The sequence below is a fragment of the Podarcis cretensis genome, assembly GCF_951804945.1.
Source record: "Podarcis cretensis genome assembly, chromosome: 1".
Lineage (NCBI taxonomy): Eukaryota > Metazoa > Chordata > Lepidosauria > Squamata > Lacertidae > Podarcis > Podarcis cretensis.
In genome coordinates, this window is record NC_137170.1 from 58,145,024 (window position 1) to 58,160,660 (window position 15,637).

General features: G+C 44.5%; 1 protein-coding gene across 3 annotated transcripts in view; it reads right to left on the bottom strand.

Annotated features, from left to right (window-relative positions):
- The window catches only part of LDLRAD3 (low density lipoprotein receptor class A domain containing 3), a 121,058-nt gene extending 120,278 nt beyond the window's left edge, over nucleotides 1-780 (bottom strand). For 2 of the 3 annotated variants that reach the window (XR_013832882.1, XM_079952391.1), the window contains exon 1: nucleotides 651-780. Coding sequence is in view for 2 of the 3 variants with exons in the window: in XM_079952391.1 (XP_079808517.1) it covers nucleotides 651-684 (34 nt within the window). In the remaining variant the exon portion in view is untranslated. The remainder of the gene's footprint in view (nucleotides 1-650) is intronic. The other variant, XM_079952392.1, reaches the window with a different exon arrangement.
- Between the last annotated feature and the right edge of the window lie 14,857 nt (nucleotides 781-15,637).

Below are 15,637 nucleotides of genomic sequence, written 5' to 3' on the forward strand. Positions count from 1 at the left end.
ATTTTACAATGTTGTTGTATATTCCTTCAAGAAGCTCTCCTTTCCCTAACACAGGACTGATAGGTTTTTTAAAAAATAATCATAACATACAAACTGAACTGTGAGAAGAGACAGGCGTGGTAAGGCACTTTGTAAAACACTACAGAAATTATCAACAAACTACAGTACTTAAAAGGAACAGAGCGGAGAGCTGGAGCTGCCAGTCACCAGCCTGCCTCTCCAGCTGAGGTGAAGAGTTTGGGGGGAGGAAGAGAGGAATAAGCAACTCTGCCACTCACGCACCCCAAACAAGACCAAAAAGCTGGTATCGTAGTACTTATCCCCATCTGGGGCTATCGCAAGCAAGCAGCGTTGTCCGAGAATACTCAGGTAATCCTGAATGGCTGCGCGTGTTGTGCTTTGTGTGAGGCGGTTCTCCCCCCTGTCCAAGTCCACACCGAGGGGTCCTGGACCCTCGCAAAGCCCGCGCCTCCTCCGCCACCCTCAGCCTGAGGGGGACATAGGAACGCGAGGGGGGCGTGAGGCGCCGCTGCCCTCCGGGGTTCCTGCAGGTCCGTCCCCACGGCGCGCTCGCCTCCCCTTCCCCCAGCCAGCTCTTTCCCGCCCCCCATTCCCCGCTTCCTGTGGGTGCGCGCCCGGCGCCGACTCACCCGCCGAGCCCAGGAGCAGCCACAGCAGCCACATTGCCCCCAAGCGCCACGGCCGCTCCGGAAAGTTTTAAGGCTCTGCCGAGCGCCTCCGCCTCTCGGCCCAAGCCCGGCCCAGGCCCAGGCGGCTGTGCGGGCGGGGAGAGGGAAGCGGGAGGAGGGCCAGGGGGAGGCTCCCTCCTTCCCCAGCAGCCGGACCCTCACGCCCAACCAGCCAGCCAGCCTGCCTGCCGTCTACGCGCTCGCTCTCTCGCTCTCCCGTTCGCGCGCAGCCTCTGGAGCGCAGGGTGGCGAGGCTACTTGGTGCCATTGCACCGCCCTCGCGGCGTCCCTGAGCCCAGGCGGCCGCCGCCGCCGCCGCGCCCTGCCCTGCCCCGCGGCGCCCCTGTTTCCCGAGCGCCGTCTGCCCGGCTCCGAGCAGGACTCCAGTTTGAGAAGGGGCCCCGAGCTCGCTCCGCTTCCCCTCCTCGCGTCTCCGTGGACAGGCTTACTTTGGAGTAACACCCGCCGGACTCAGGGGCTTGTCCTCTGAGCAAAACGTGTGGAGGCTTAGCTTGCTTGGAGGTAAATGTGTTCAGGCGTAGCTTGTCACTCAAGTCAGTGGAACTTAAGAATAAGTCCAGCTAACCCTAAGACTAAATGAACTCTAGGGAAGGCAAAATGCTGTTGCCTTCTGGTTCACCTACCTAGCCACCAAAGGGATCTCAAAGGTCATTTTGTCTGGGCGTCTCCTATGCAGTACTTCCTATGCAACTCACAAAATAGCCCCTGAAAAATCCAGAGTGCACAATAGGCTGCTTGCTCTTCCTTCTCAGTTTCCATTGGATTGGACTGACCTCTCCTACATTGCACACATCCTTAAACATGCACACATATTATTAGATGCCAGGAATGGACATTCACCCTCCATTTTGTGCCCAGCAGAGAAAAGATGCAAAGAGCTGCTTCCTGTGGGTGAGTGAGTGCAGTGGTGGCAGATATAAGTACCCTTTTTCTCACCGATGTGGCTCCATCTCCTTTTCTGCTCTTTTAAAGGTGGCAGTCATGTTGTGTTAAGCCATGCACCCCTGCTGCAACTATTTTGGGACTGGGACACCCCACACTTTCCCAAAATTCCAAATGGGCCAGTGCAAAAGAGGGTAGCATGCCAAAAAAAAGCTGAGAGCATTCAAAATGAACTGCAAAATAAAAGAGAATTGTGTCTCAAGATGCTGGGGAAGGGGAATGGGCAACCCCTGGTTTTCTTCATCAGCAGGTGGTTCAAACCTTCTGCTTTGCTCTTGATACGTGGCCATCCAACCTCTGCTTACAAACTTCTAAGGAAGAAGAATCCACCACCTTCTGAGGTAGTCAGTTCCACTGTCAAGCAGCTTGCACCATCAGGAAGTTATTCCTGAAGCATAGTCTATATTTATTGTGGTGTTGACTCGCTTCTCGCACAGTGGGCCAAAAGAATGATCCTGCTATACCTTCTGCACACAAACATGCTTGCAGGAGAGCATGGAAAGTATGGCTTCTTGTGACTGAATTACTTTTGTTGTTTCCTGACTGTTCAGGATATCCGACACAGGGCTAGTTGTGTAAATATGCATTATTCATTCATAAGGATACCCGGTGACCTGATTTTGTCAGGACAGGAAAAAGTGCTGAATTATTGAGAAGGAGTCAGGGAGAGAAGGAGCATACAAGCACAGTGCTGAACTCTTTTCTTATTTATTTTGTTACTTCAAGTTTCCATTCATGAGTGACTGTAACTCCATAGAACTCCTGTACACCAATGTAGGTTGGTCAATTGCTACTTTCTGTGGTTTGTTATTATTACAATTTAAGGAAGCCCTGGAGCAGTACATAATCCGGTTTGCAATTATGTAAACAGTCAGCCAAGCTACTGAGGTTTCCATCCCATAATGCACACATATTTAGTAGGCCCCAGCATACTTACTTCTGAGTAAACACATCATATGCTTGTTTTCCAGCTTTTGTATCTTTGCACATTTGAAAGCAGGAATGAGATGGGAGCCTATGAAACCTACACTCCTGTTCCTTTTCACAGTTCAGCCAATCTCTCTTGTTTTCTTCTGTGTCAAAAAGCATATCTGCTCTCATTCTTCATCTGTTGATCTCACATTTATCTTCCTGGAATCTCTTGTTGACTGCCAGTAATGGAGTTTTTCATCATAACTAATCAATCAGAATTCTCTTGGTGAATTTACAGTCTGTCTAAAGTAGTCAGATTCCCCAAGGTTCATGGTTAAGGAAATATGTGCAGTGCATTTTCACAGCTTATGTGTGGGCATATGGACCAAATGTTTAGGAACCAAATCCTGATACACCCGATACATCCCAAGTTTCATTAGGTTTCATGTATATATTTTTTCTTTAATCAGTAATAATTAAAGATTTAAGGCTCACTGAGCAGGGCTTTGGCTCCGAAAGACTGGTACATGTGCCCAGCAGTGTCAACGCTTCTTTCATAAAATTTTCCCTTTTTTTGTAATTCAGGGGAAATACAGATAATTTTGGAATATAAGAAATTCAAAATGCCAGCTAGCATTTATTATTAAGAGGCAATTAGTGTTTGTTCAGATACTGCATTTGTAACATTCTAATCAGCAGTCTCACATCAAACCTGTTTGATAGCAGTCTCAAACCAGTCTTACATCAAACCTGTACAGTGGTACCTCAGGTTACAAACACCTCGGGTTACAAACACTTCGGGTTACAGACTCTGCTAACCCGGAAGTAGTACCTCAGGTTAAGAACTTTACCTCAGGATGAGAACAGAAATTGCGCAGCAGCGGGAGGCCCCATTAGCTAAAGTGGTACCTCAGGTTAAGAACAGTTTCAGGTTCAGAACAGACCTCCGGACCGAATTAAGTTCGTAACCAGAGGTACCACTGTACTAATATTTATAGTTAAACCATTTCTCTTGTCTTTCTGCAGAAGTGCAAATGAAATTGATAACATCTGGTGGACCAAACTCACTCACTCACTTATGTAATTTTCCACTGATCTCTATAATGCACAAACCAAATATCTTTTAACATGGTATAGCCCAAAGACATGTGATACAAGTTTAACAACCTTGCCGAAGCTAAGCAGGTCTGGGGATGGATGGGAGATAATCTGATAGCTTTAGGTAGGTTGCCTTCAGCTTTAAAAATGGAATAAAAGTGTTTTAACTAAATAAATAATAAATATGTAAAATAGGCTGCTTCCCATACATATGGATTGAAGACACTAATTTGGACTTCTGAGTATAGGAGTGAATTGATAGTCTTTTAGGGTATGTAATGTATTTGAGAAACTTTATTTGCACACAGATAAAGAAAAAAAACATACACATGAAGAAATAAAAAAATTAAAAAGGCATAACTATGATTGCGTTACAGATGTTTATTTTTCTGTCACAGTTAAATAGGTTTAACAGGTATCTGCTTTTCTGTCCCACCTTGAGGCTTTTAACCATGACCCGCAGTAGCTCTATCATACCGCCCTCAAGCCTTTGCAAAGCTGTCATATGTACACAGCATTATTCCCAGAAAAGACCTCAGAATACATTTAACAGGATCATGAAACTACTGAGTAACTTTATTTCAGCCAAGAACTCAATTCTTTATGTAATAGCCTAAAGCTGCCAACTGGTTTTTAAAACTGTCACCAACTAATCTGCAGAAAAATACTGCTGGGTACAAGCTGAGTTCGTGTAATTCATTTTTAATATAGCCAACTGAGAAGCCTGGGTTCTAGAGATTTATTGATGAGGATTTCATATAATTTGGAGGGATGAATGTTTTTCATTATTATTTTAATACCTAGCATTTTGTTGTTGTTGTTACAGATTGAGTGAAGCTTTGCCCATCAGTCATTAAATTCCAAGTGCTTGCAGTTAATTTCTGGAGCTGAAAATGGCTATTCGCTGCAGGAATTAGTGCCAAAAATAAAGAAGATATTCTAGCCACTAGGACTATGAGCTCTGTGGGACAATAAGTTTGTTTCAAATCTTCTCTTCAGGCAGAATAACACTGTAGTTTGAACATCTTGATAAGACTGTCATTGGGAGAGAGCAAAAAGAACACTTTTGGAATTGTTCTTAATTCTTATCTTAATTTTTAAAGCTTAGACACAACATAAATACAGAATGCTGTGTAAGCTTTAGTGAAAGAAAAATAAAACCTAGCTATGGGGTTGTTTTTAAATTGTATGCCTGTGTATTTCATACTCCCATTGGGTTCCCTTTACTATAATGAAATATATTTTCCATTGAACCTCCCATCTCAAAACATAGCTCCTTTCCCATCATCCGATGAAGTAATACTAACCCTGAATTTATAAGTTGCTTATTTTGAAGCTACATTTGATACTATTAGATGTGATTAAAACACAATAGCTGTGTTGTGCACGTGCTAGCACTTTTGCACCAAAGAGGGGCATCTCTTGCCAGGTTTGAAGTTTATCTGCCATGGGCTGAGAGTGCGTTTTTGAGAGAGGTAGGGCTGTAGTACAAGATACCTGAAAGGGCCCCTTCCATTCAATTTTCTGATAGATTTTAAAGACAATGCATAGCAGTTCAAAACATGGTAACCATATGCCATTTTCCTCTTTGTCAAACATGCTATAATGTACAAGAGTTGAAATGAGCATCTCTAAGGCTCAAAGACATCAATAATTGATTATAACAACTGTGGGGGGAAAGGAAGGTCACACAAGGACACTTTCCCATTCCCTCCTTCTTCCAGCCTCTTTCCTCATAAAAAGCCCTTCTGATGAGTCAGGGATGGGATTCAGGGGAGAAGGGGAGGGAACTGACGAAATTCTGCTTCGTGCAGAGAATGTGGCTGACTCCATTTTGTTTGAAGCAACTCCTACTTTCTCCAGAAGCCCACTCTGGCTCATCTCATGCCCTTTAGAAGGGTCCCCTGATTCACCAGAGAGGCTTTTCTGAGGCTAGGTCCCCTTGTAGAACTCAAGCTTAAGTGTTTGCATAAACCCACTGCTGTAATGGACTAGTGACATCCTCTTTCTGAGTTTTTTCACATGAGAATCCTAGCTTTAAATGTTTGTGGACACTTATTCCTGGGTTAAACTTGATTTTTTTTAAAAAAAGAATTAAGATAAAATATATGGATTTCATTCCAGTTCTAAAATACATAAATGCACTCATGTAATCACACAGACTCCAATGTGCCCCCGCCCCATGCATTAATATGAGAACAATGAAGGATGTTGACAAGCTGGAACATGTGCAGAGGGCAACCATGATGATCAAGGGCCTAGAAACTAAACCTTACAAGGAGCGCTTGAAGGAGTTGGGTTTGCTTAGCCTAGAAAAAAGGAAACTGAGAGGAAATAGGATAGCCATCTTCAAATATCTTAAGCAGTGATAGGCAACCTAAGGCCCAGAGGCCAGATGCGGCCCAATTGCCTTCTCATTCCGGCCCACAGAGAGCCTGAGAATCAGCATGTTTTTACATGACTGGAATGTGTGCTTTTATTTAAAATTTGTGGGTTATTTGTGGGGCATAGGAATTTGTTCATCCCCCCCCCTTCAAAATACAGTGGTACCTCGGGTTAAGAACTTAATTCATTCCGGAGGTCAGTTCTTAATCTGAAACTGTTCTTAACTGGAGGTACCACTTTAGCTAATGGGGCCTCCTGCTGCCGCTGCATGATTTCTGTTCTCATCCTGAAGCAAAGTTCTTAACCTGAGGTACTATTTTTGGGTTAGCGGAATCTGTAACCTGAAGCGTCTGTAACCCGAGGTACCACTGTATAGTCCGGCCCACCACATGGTCTGAGTGACGGTGGACCGGCCCACGGCTGAAAAAGGTTGCTGACCCCTGATCTTAAGGGCTGGAAGGGATGTTTGGTGGAGAGAGGATGAACACTATCAAAACTGAGTGTATATGGGGTATGAAAGAAGGATGTCAATTTTTACCTCCGTTAGTAAGAGATGGAGAGAAGATGCAGATGATTGCTGAGAGGGTAGCCTGCCACAAGCAAGAGATTTGGTTACCATCCAATGCATTCAAGTTAATTATGGTGGACCTAGAATAGAATCATAGAATCATAGAGTTGGAAGAGACCACAAGGGCCATCGAGTCCAACCCCCTGCCAAGCAGGAAACACCATCAGAGCACTCCTGACATATGGTTGTCAAGCCTCTGCTTAAAGACCTCCAAAGAAGGAGACTCCACCACACTCCTTGGCAGCAAATTCCACTGTCGAACAGCTCTTACTGTCAGGAAGTTCTTCCTAATGTTTAGGTGGAATCTTCTTTCCTGTAGTTTGGATCCATTGCTCCGTGTCCGCTTCTCTGGAGCAGCAGAAAACAACCTTTCTCCCTCCTCTATGTGACATCCTTTTATATATTTGAACATGGCTATCATATCACCCCATAACCTCCTCTTCTCCAAGCTAAGCATGCTCAGCTCCCTTAGCCGTTCCTCATAAGGCATCGTTTCCAGGCCTTTGACCATTTTGGTTACCCTCCTCTGGACACGTTCCAGTTTGTCAGTGTCCTTCTTGAACTGTGGTGCCCAGAACTGGACACAGTACTCCAGGTGAGGTCTGACCAGAGCAGAATACAGTGGCACTATTACTTCCCTTGATCTAGATGCTATACTCCTATTGATGCAGCCCAGAATTGCATTGGCTTTTTTAGCTGCCGCGTCACACTGTTGGCTCATGTCAAGTTTGTGGTCAACCAAGACTCCTAGATCCTTTTCACATGTACTGCTCTCAAGCCAGGTGTCACCCATCTTGTATTTGTGCCTCTCATTTTTTTGCCCAAGTGCAATACTTTACATTTCTCCCTGTTAAAATTCATCTTGTTTGTTTTGGCCCAGTTCTCTAATCTGTCAAGGTCGTTTTGAAGTGTGATCCTGTCCTCTGGGGTGGTAGCCACCCCTCCCAGTTTGGTGTTATCTGCAAATTTGATCAGGATGCCCTTGAGTCCATCATCCAAGTTGTTGATAAAGATGTTGAATAAGACCGGGCCCAAGACAGAACCCTGTGGCACTCCACTAGTCACTCTTCTCCAGGATGAAGAGGAACCATTGATGAGCACCCTTTGGGTTCGGTCAGTCAGCCAGTTACAAATCCACTGAGTGGTAACATAGTCAAGTCCGCATTTTACCAGCTTCTTTACAAGAATATCATGGGGCACCTTGTCAAATGCCTTGCTGAGATCAAGGTAGGCTACATCCGCTGCATTCCCTTCATCTACCAGGCTTGTAATTCTGTCAAAAAATGAGATCAGGTTAGTCTGACATGACTTATTTTTCAGAAATCCATGCTGACTATTGGTGATCACAGCATTCCTTTCTAGGTGCTCACAGACTGTTTGCTTAATGATCTGCTCCAGAATCTTCCCTGGTATTGATGTCAGACTGACTGGGCGGTAATTATTTGGGTCCTCTCTTTTCCCCTTTTTGAAAATAGGGACAACATTTGCCCTCCTCCAGTCTGCCAGGACTTCGCCTGTTCTCCAGGAATTCTAGAAGATGACTGCCAGTGGTTCTGAGATCACATCTGCCAGTTCTTTTAATACTCTTGGATGCAGTTCATCTGGCCCTGGAGACTTGAATACATCTAAACTAGCCAAGTATTCTTGTACTATCTCCTTAGTTATTCTGGGCTGTGTTTCCTCTGCTGAATCATTTGCTCCAAATTCTTCAGGTCGGGCATTGTTTTCTTTATCGGAGAAGACTGAGGCAAAGAAGGCATTGAGGAGTTCAGCCCTTTCTGTGTCCCCTGTTTGCATTTCACCATCTTCTCCTCTGAGTGACCCCACTGTTTCTTTCTTCTTCCTTTTGCTACGAACATACCCATAAAAGCCTTTTTTGTTGCTTTTAACCTCTCTAGCAAGCCTGAGTTCATTCTGTGCTTTAGCTTTTCTGACTTTGTGTCTACACGTGCTGGCGATTTGTTTGAATTCCTCTTTGGTGGTTTCCCCCCTTTTCCATTTTTTGTACACATCCTTTTTTAATCTTAACTCAGTTAAAAGTTCTTTAGATAGCCACCCTGGCTTCTTTAGGCACCTTCCACGTTTCCATCTCATTGGTATTGCCTGAAGTTGTGCTTTTACTATCTCCCTCTTAACAAACTCCCAGCCATCATGAACTCCCTTTCCTTTTAGTCCTAGTATGCTTGGCTGCTCCTTTCCGCTGTATAGTAAACTTCAGAAGAGCATGATCACTCGCGCCTAATGATCCTTCCACTTCTACCCCACTAACCAGGTCATCAACATTGGTTAGGACCAGATCTAAAATGGCTGTTCCTCTTGTTGCTTCTCCCACTTTCTGGACAATGAAGTTGTCTGCAAGGCCAGTGAGGAATCTGTTTGTCCTTATGCTCTTGGCTGAGTTTGACATCCAACAAATATCCGGGTAATTGAAGTCCCCCATTACTACTATCTCCCTTCCTTTTGCATGCTTGGCCATCTGTTCCAGGAAGGCATCATCTATGTCCTCCGTTTGGCTTGGGGATCTATAGTAAACTCCCACAATGAGGTCACTGTTATTCTTCTCTCCCTTAATTTTGACCCAAATGCTCTCACATTGGCTTTGAGGTTCTAAATCTTGGATCTCTTCACAGGTATACACATCCCTGACATATAACGCCACTCCTCCTCCTTTCTTGTCTGGTCTGTTTCTCTGAAATAGATTGTATCCCTCCATTATTACATTCCAGTCGTGGGACTTATCCCACCAGGTTTCAGTGATGCCTATTATGTCATATTTAGTTTGCTGTACCAAGAGCTCAAGCTCATCTTGTTTATTTCCCATGCTTTGTGCATTAGTGTACAGACATTGAAGTCCATTAATCATTCTCCCGTGTCTCTTATTTAAGGATTTTTTCCTCCCACCACTAGGTCTGTGTGCTGTTTGCTCCATTTGGTCTATGACATTTGGATGATCATCTTCATCAATTGATAGACTCTTACCTTCAGGAGCACTGTCTCCCTCCCCCACATTAGTCAGTTTAAAGCCCTCCTGATGAGGTTTCTGAGATTTTTGGCAAAAACATTCCTCCCAACCGTTGTGAGATGCAGCCCATCACTTGCCAGAAGTCCATCTTCAAGAAACTGCAGTCCGTGATCTAAGAATCCAAACCGTTCCTGTTTACACCATTTGCGAAGCCAGCTGTTCACTTCCACTATTTTTCCCTCTCTCCCTGGGCCACGTCGTTCAACTGGGAGGACAGATGAGATGACAATTTGTGCATTTAATTGCTTCAATTTCCTGCCCAGAGCCTCGTAGTCTCTTTTGATCTTCTGGAGGCTATTGCTTGCAGTGTCATTGGTTCCCACATGAACCAAGAGGAAGGGGTATTTGTCAGTGGGTTTTATGATTCCTTGCAGTCGTTCAGTTACATCTTGGATCTTAGCCCCGGGGAGACAGCACACTTCCCGAGACATCTTGTCAGGCCCACAGATCACTGCTTCTGTTCCCCTTAGTAGGGAATCCCCTATCACCACTACACGCCTCCTCTTAGGTTTGGTCGGGGTTCTTCCGTGAGCTGTCCGTTCCAAGGTCGCCTGCACATTCCCTGAGGACTGACTTTGCTGCTCGTCTTCATATACCTGATCGACTGTAATGAGGGAGAGATCCTCAAATGGAGTCTGCTCTTCGTCTTCCATGCTAGGGGAGAGGACCTCAAAGCGATTGTGTATTTCTAAACAATCAGAGCGAACCCTGGGCCTCCTACTTCTTTGAGTCACGTTTCTCCATATATCTGGCTCCTGTGTTGGTGAACTAGCCTCCTTCTCAGGGGAGTCCCCTGTCTCCTCCTTGGTGGAGACGGTGTGCTCTGTTGCTTCCAAGAAGAGCTCCAGCTCTCTAATTCTTTGGAGCATAGCTACACGTTCCTCCAGTTGCTGGACTTTGTCTTCTAAGAGGGCAATCAACATGCAATTGCTGCAGGTAAAGCTGCCTACAACCTTTGGCAAGATGACAAACATTGCGCAGGAACCGCAGGTGACTGCAGCTGTTCCCTCACTCTCCATCTTGAGAACGTGTCGTTGGGGGTGGCTACGGCGGTCATCATAAAAAGCGTGAAGACAGGACAAATAACTCCCCCCCAAAAAAACCTAGGTCTCCCCCAACAAACGTTTCAGACTAGCTCCCCTAAATCTAAAAGATGGATCAAACTGCACACGCCGCTAGGCGCGCGCCACTGCCCTGCAAGCTCTGATAAACTCCTCCCACAGCTAATCACCTGCCTCAACAGAAACCCTGTCCCCTCTGACCTTTGCACAGGGAGAGCAGCTAATCAGCCACAAAGAAACACATAGGACATTATTGTCCTATGTGATATTACTAATAGCAAACCATTACTAATAGCAAGTGTGGATCCTTATGAAGTCAAAGCAACACCATCTGTGCACAACTGGGAAGTATTATCAGGGTTGGGGGAACCCCAAGGTTTGCTGAAATACAATATTAAGGCAAAAGCCTCAGTAGGGTGGAGTCTTGCTTAAAAGAACTTACAGGTGGATTGTGCAAATAAAGTCTAAGATTGATATCCCACCCTTCATTAGAAATGATATTTAAATGATTAAAAAACCCAAATCAGTAAGATACATTGTTATATAATGCAATCCAGCCAGCTGTTCAGCTTCAAGAGCTTGCTTGCTAGCGTGTCTAATGCAAAGGGCTTCCTATATTTCCAAGTACGTGGTATTAGGTTTGCATTGTGTGTGAATCTAACAGCCTGGTCTTTAATTGTTGCTGAATGAGAACCAGAGTATGTCTTCACTAAATGATGGATTATTCCATACCAGTCAGCAACCTTTGACCGTATTAAGCTGGCATCATGTTGTTCCAGCACTCCAGTGGAAAGAGCTTTGCTGATCTGCCACCTTCATTGATTGTGTTATTAATAGTGTTACTGGTCACTACAGTCTCTGCCGAGCGGTAGCAAAATTCCAGGGGTCTTGGTGCTTAACCAGCGTTTGTGTTCCTTTAAAATGAGGCACAGTGGAAAGTATTGTCTTTAAAAATATGGTTTATTTTACACATATTTACAACATGGGCTTGTCATGGAGGGAATACAGAGCCAGTGTGCATGGACTTTGCCTTTCTCCAAACCTGTTTCTCAAAAGGCCACTTTTTCCCCTGTGGTGACATTATACTCCCTGTTACCCTGGCAACCTCTCCCTCCCAAATCTGCAATTGTCTTTGGGTAACTAATGCACAGCTGGGGGAGGAATTTCATCCACCTCTTGTCTGACCCTGAATGTCTTACCCTTTTTCAGGGTACTGATTCTGCTATCACTTTATTTGAAAGCACCTCTCTAAGCGAAGCAACTGAGGAAACTGGCTTGACTTTTTTTTTAAGGCCTTGCTAAATCCATTGATCAAATCCCACATTTTCTAATTTCAGAAATTATGCAGAAATCCCAATACTCTGGAATTTTAGGGGATCTTCACTCCTTGCAAACCCATAACAATGTATGTATTGTTATCAAGCTCATAGATTTAGAAATCACAACTGTGTAACCTAAGCCAGTGGTTTTCAACCACTGTGTCGTGGCACCCTGAGGTGTCTTGAATGATGGTCAGGGATGCCACAGGTGACACTGTCCTCCGTCCCTCTATCCTTCCCTCCCTCCTCTGGTGTCCCCTTGCATCTCTGCCTCCCAAAGGCTTACACAGCTGTTTGTTGCAACAGCTCTGGCTACAAGCTCCACAGGCAAATGCTGCCTCTGGGGCTGGCCAGGGGGTGCTGGTTGCCAGGAGCTGATGTGGCCTCAGAGTAAGCAAGCAAGCGGGCAAGGGAGCCCAGCCAGTCAGTGCCAGCCCTTGCTGTTAGGAATGGACAGACAAGTCCTAGGCCCCTGTGGGGCAGTGTGCATAGGCTGAAAAAATGAGAGTGGGAATGTGTTTGGTTGTCATACCTCTTGCATCAGATTGATGAGTATAAAAATTTGAGGTCGTGTTAATTATGGACAAAACCTTATAATAATATACTGCAGCATTTCATAAATGACTGGCTGCCGCTTTGGTAAGTCTTTGAATTAGTCACCATGCTTAGTTGCAGGATTTTGATAGATTCAAAATCACAAACAATCCTTTTCTTTTAATTATATCACACCGAGATGATAAATGTGGCTTCTAGAAAAATTTATAAAATGGACTTCTTCATTAGCATTTATCATACCAGCCATGCCTCTTACCATATGAGCACATATCCATTTACCAGTTAAAATTCATCTTCATTATGGCTTTCTAATGTTTTGATCTTTTAACTCTGCTTCCAGCTAGGAGCTGTTCCAAAGACTCTGGAAAAATTTAGCCCCAAATGGCAATTGCGCAGTGCAGTGACCTAGACAAAGGTCTTCATTAGTCATCCAATATTCCGCATGAAGGCGAGCCAGTGGAAATTATGTGGGCTAAGGAAGTATTAATTCCCACCATTTACATGCCATTAAGTGCCATTTTGTACATTGCATTTCAAAAGTGTACTAGAAAATTTTACATCTACACCTAGATGTAATATATTGTGACAAAGAGGCCAAGCTAGACATGGGTGAATTGTGTTAATGCAATTAACATGCACTTTTTTGTTATGTAAATAGTACCTGTGGGAAAGTCTGTGCCATGAGAAGCAGGAAGATTGACTTTTTCCTCTCCCTATCACATTCCTGAAGAAGAAATATCCACCCCCAAACTACTACAGTCGTACCTCGGTTTTCAAACAGCTTAGTTCTCGAACGTTTTGGCTCCCGATCACCGCAAACGCGGAAGTGACTGTTCCAGTTTGCAAACTATTTTTGGAAGCTGAACGTCCGGCGGGGCTTCCGCAGCTTCCAGATGCCTGCAGGAGCTTCCTGCAGCCAATCAGAAGCCATGATTTGGTTTTCGAACGTTTTGGAAGTTGAACGGACTTCCAGAACGGATTCCATTTGACTTCCAAGGTACGACTATATATGCATTTTGAGGAAAGCTTTCAGTTGAAGCTAATTAATGTCATGTCTTGTTGTTGTTGTTTAGTCGTTTAGTCGTGTCCGACTCTTCGTGACCCCATGGACCAGAGCACGCCAGGCACTTCTGTCTTCCACTGCCTCCTGCAGTTTGGTCAAACTCATGTTTGTAGCTTCGAGAACACTGTCCAACCATCTCATCCTCTGTCATCCCCTTCTCCTTGTGCCCTCCATCTTTCCCAAGATCAGGGTCTTTTCCAGGGAGTCTTCTCTTCTCATGAGGTGGCCAAAGTATTGGAGCCTCAGCTTCACGATCTGTCCTTCCAGTGAGCACTCAGGGCTGATTTCCTTCAGAATGGATACGTTTGATCTTCTTGCAGTCCATGGGACTCTCAAGAGTCTCCTCCAGCACCATAATTCAAAAGCATCAATTCTTCGGCGATCAGCCTTCTTGATAGTCCAGCTCTCACTTCCATACATCACTACTGGGAAAACCATGGCTTTAACTATATGGACCTTTGTTGGCAAGGTGATGTCTCTGCTTTTTAAGATGCTGTCTAGGTTTGCCATCGCCTTTCTCCCAAGAAGCAGGCATCTTTTAATTTTGTGACTGCTGTCACCATCTGCAGTGATCATGGAGCCCAAAAAAGTAAAATCTCTCACTGCCTCCATTTCTTCCCCTTCTATTTGCCAGGAGCTGATGGGACCAGTGGCCATGATCTTTGTTTTTTTGATGTTGAGCTTCAGACCATATTTTGCACTCTCCTCTTTCACCCTCATTAAAAGGTTCTTTAATTCCTCCTCACTTTCTGCCATCAAGGTTGTGTCATCTGCATATCTGAGGTTGTTGATATTTCTTCCGGCGATCTTAATTCCGGCTTGGGATTCATCCAGTCCAGCCTTTCGCATGATGAATTCTGCATATAAGTTAAATAACCAGGGAGACAATATACAGCCTTGCCGTACTCCTTTCCCAATTTTGAACCAATCAGTTGTTCCATATCCAGTTCTAACTGTAGCTTCTTGTCCCACACAGAGATTTCTCAGGAGACAGATGAGGTGATCGGGCACTCCCATTTCTTTAAGAACTTGTCATAGTTTGCTGTGGTCAACACAGTCAAAGGCTTTTGCATAGTCAATGAAGCAGAAGTAGATGTCTTTCTGGAACTCTCTAGCTTTCTCCATAATCCAGCACATGTTTGCAATTTGTTCTCTGGTTCCTCTGCCCCTTCGAAATCCAGCTTGCACTTCTGGGAGTTCTCGGTCCACATACTGCTTAAGCCTGCCTTGTAGAATTTTAAGCATAACCTTAAAATGTCATGTCTAGTTTGGCCCAAATAGATGTTTGCAAAGGTGACTATGATACAAGTACAGTTGTGAGGCCTTTATGTTATGGCCTGTAGGTGATTTTCTTCGGAAAAACTGCTGGGTTGGGGTTAGAGATTAAGAGGGTTTGAGATTAAGAGGCCCAGTTAGCTGGAGGGGCCTTGTACGTAGGTCACGTAATCCAGCTTCCTGCTTGATTTCCTGCAGGAAAACCAGAGCTTCAACATCCCCAATAGACAACTACAGTATCCAATATCTGCTTGAAGGCCTCTTGTGAAGGAAAAGTGCTCTCCCTACCCAATTTAATTGTTAAACTGTTCTTACTAGAAATGTCTCCTAATGTTCAATCAAGCCTGCTCTCCTGTAATTTAGGTTCATTATTAATATTATTATTTATTAAATTTGTCTACAGTAGATCTCAGGGTGTTTCACAACATAAAAATGCAATATAAAAACACAAAATACATAATAAAAAAACAAGAACAACCCCCCACAAACAAATAACCCCCTCCCCCACAAACTCCTTAGACCTCTTTCCATGCTCCGAGTCAGCAGTGAACCTTTGCTCTGTTCTGTGTTGAAATTAAGGTCCTGAACTTACCCCACCCCTTCCCAATGGGTGAGAGGGTAGTGGCAAAACAGGACCAGAGGCTGGAGAAAGAGATTCTGGGAACTATATTTAAAATGCATCAGCAAAAGACCAGTGAATGCATTTCAGTGTATGAAAGGTATAAGC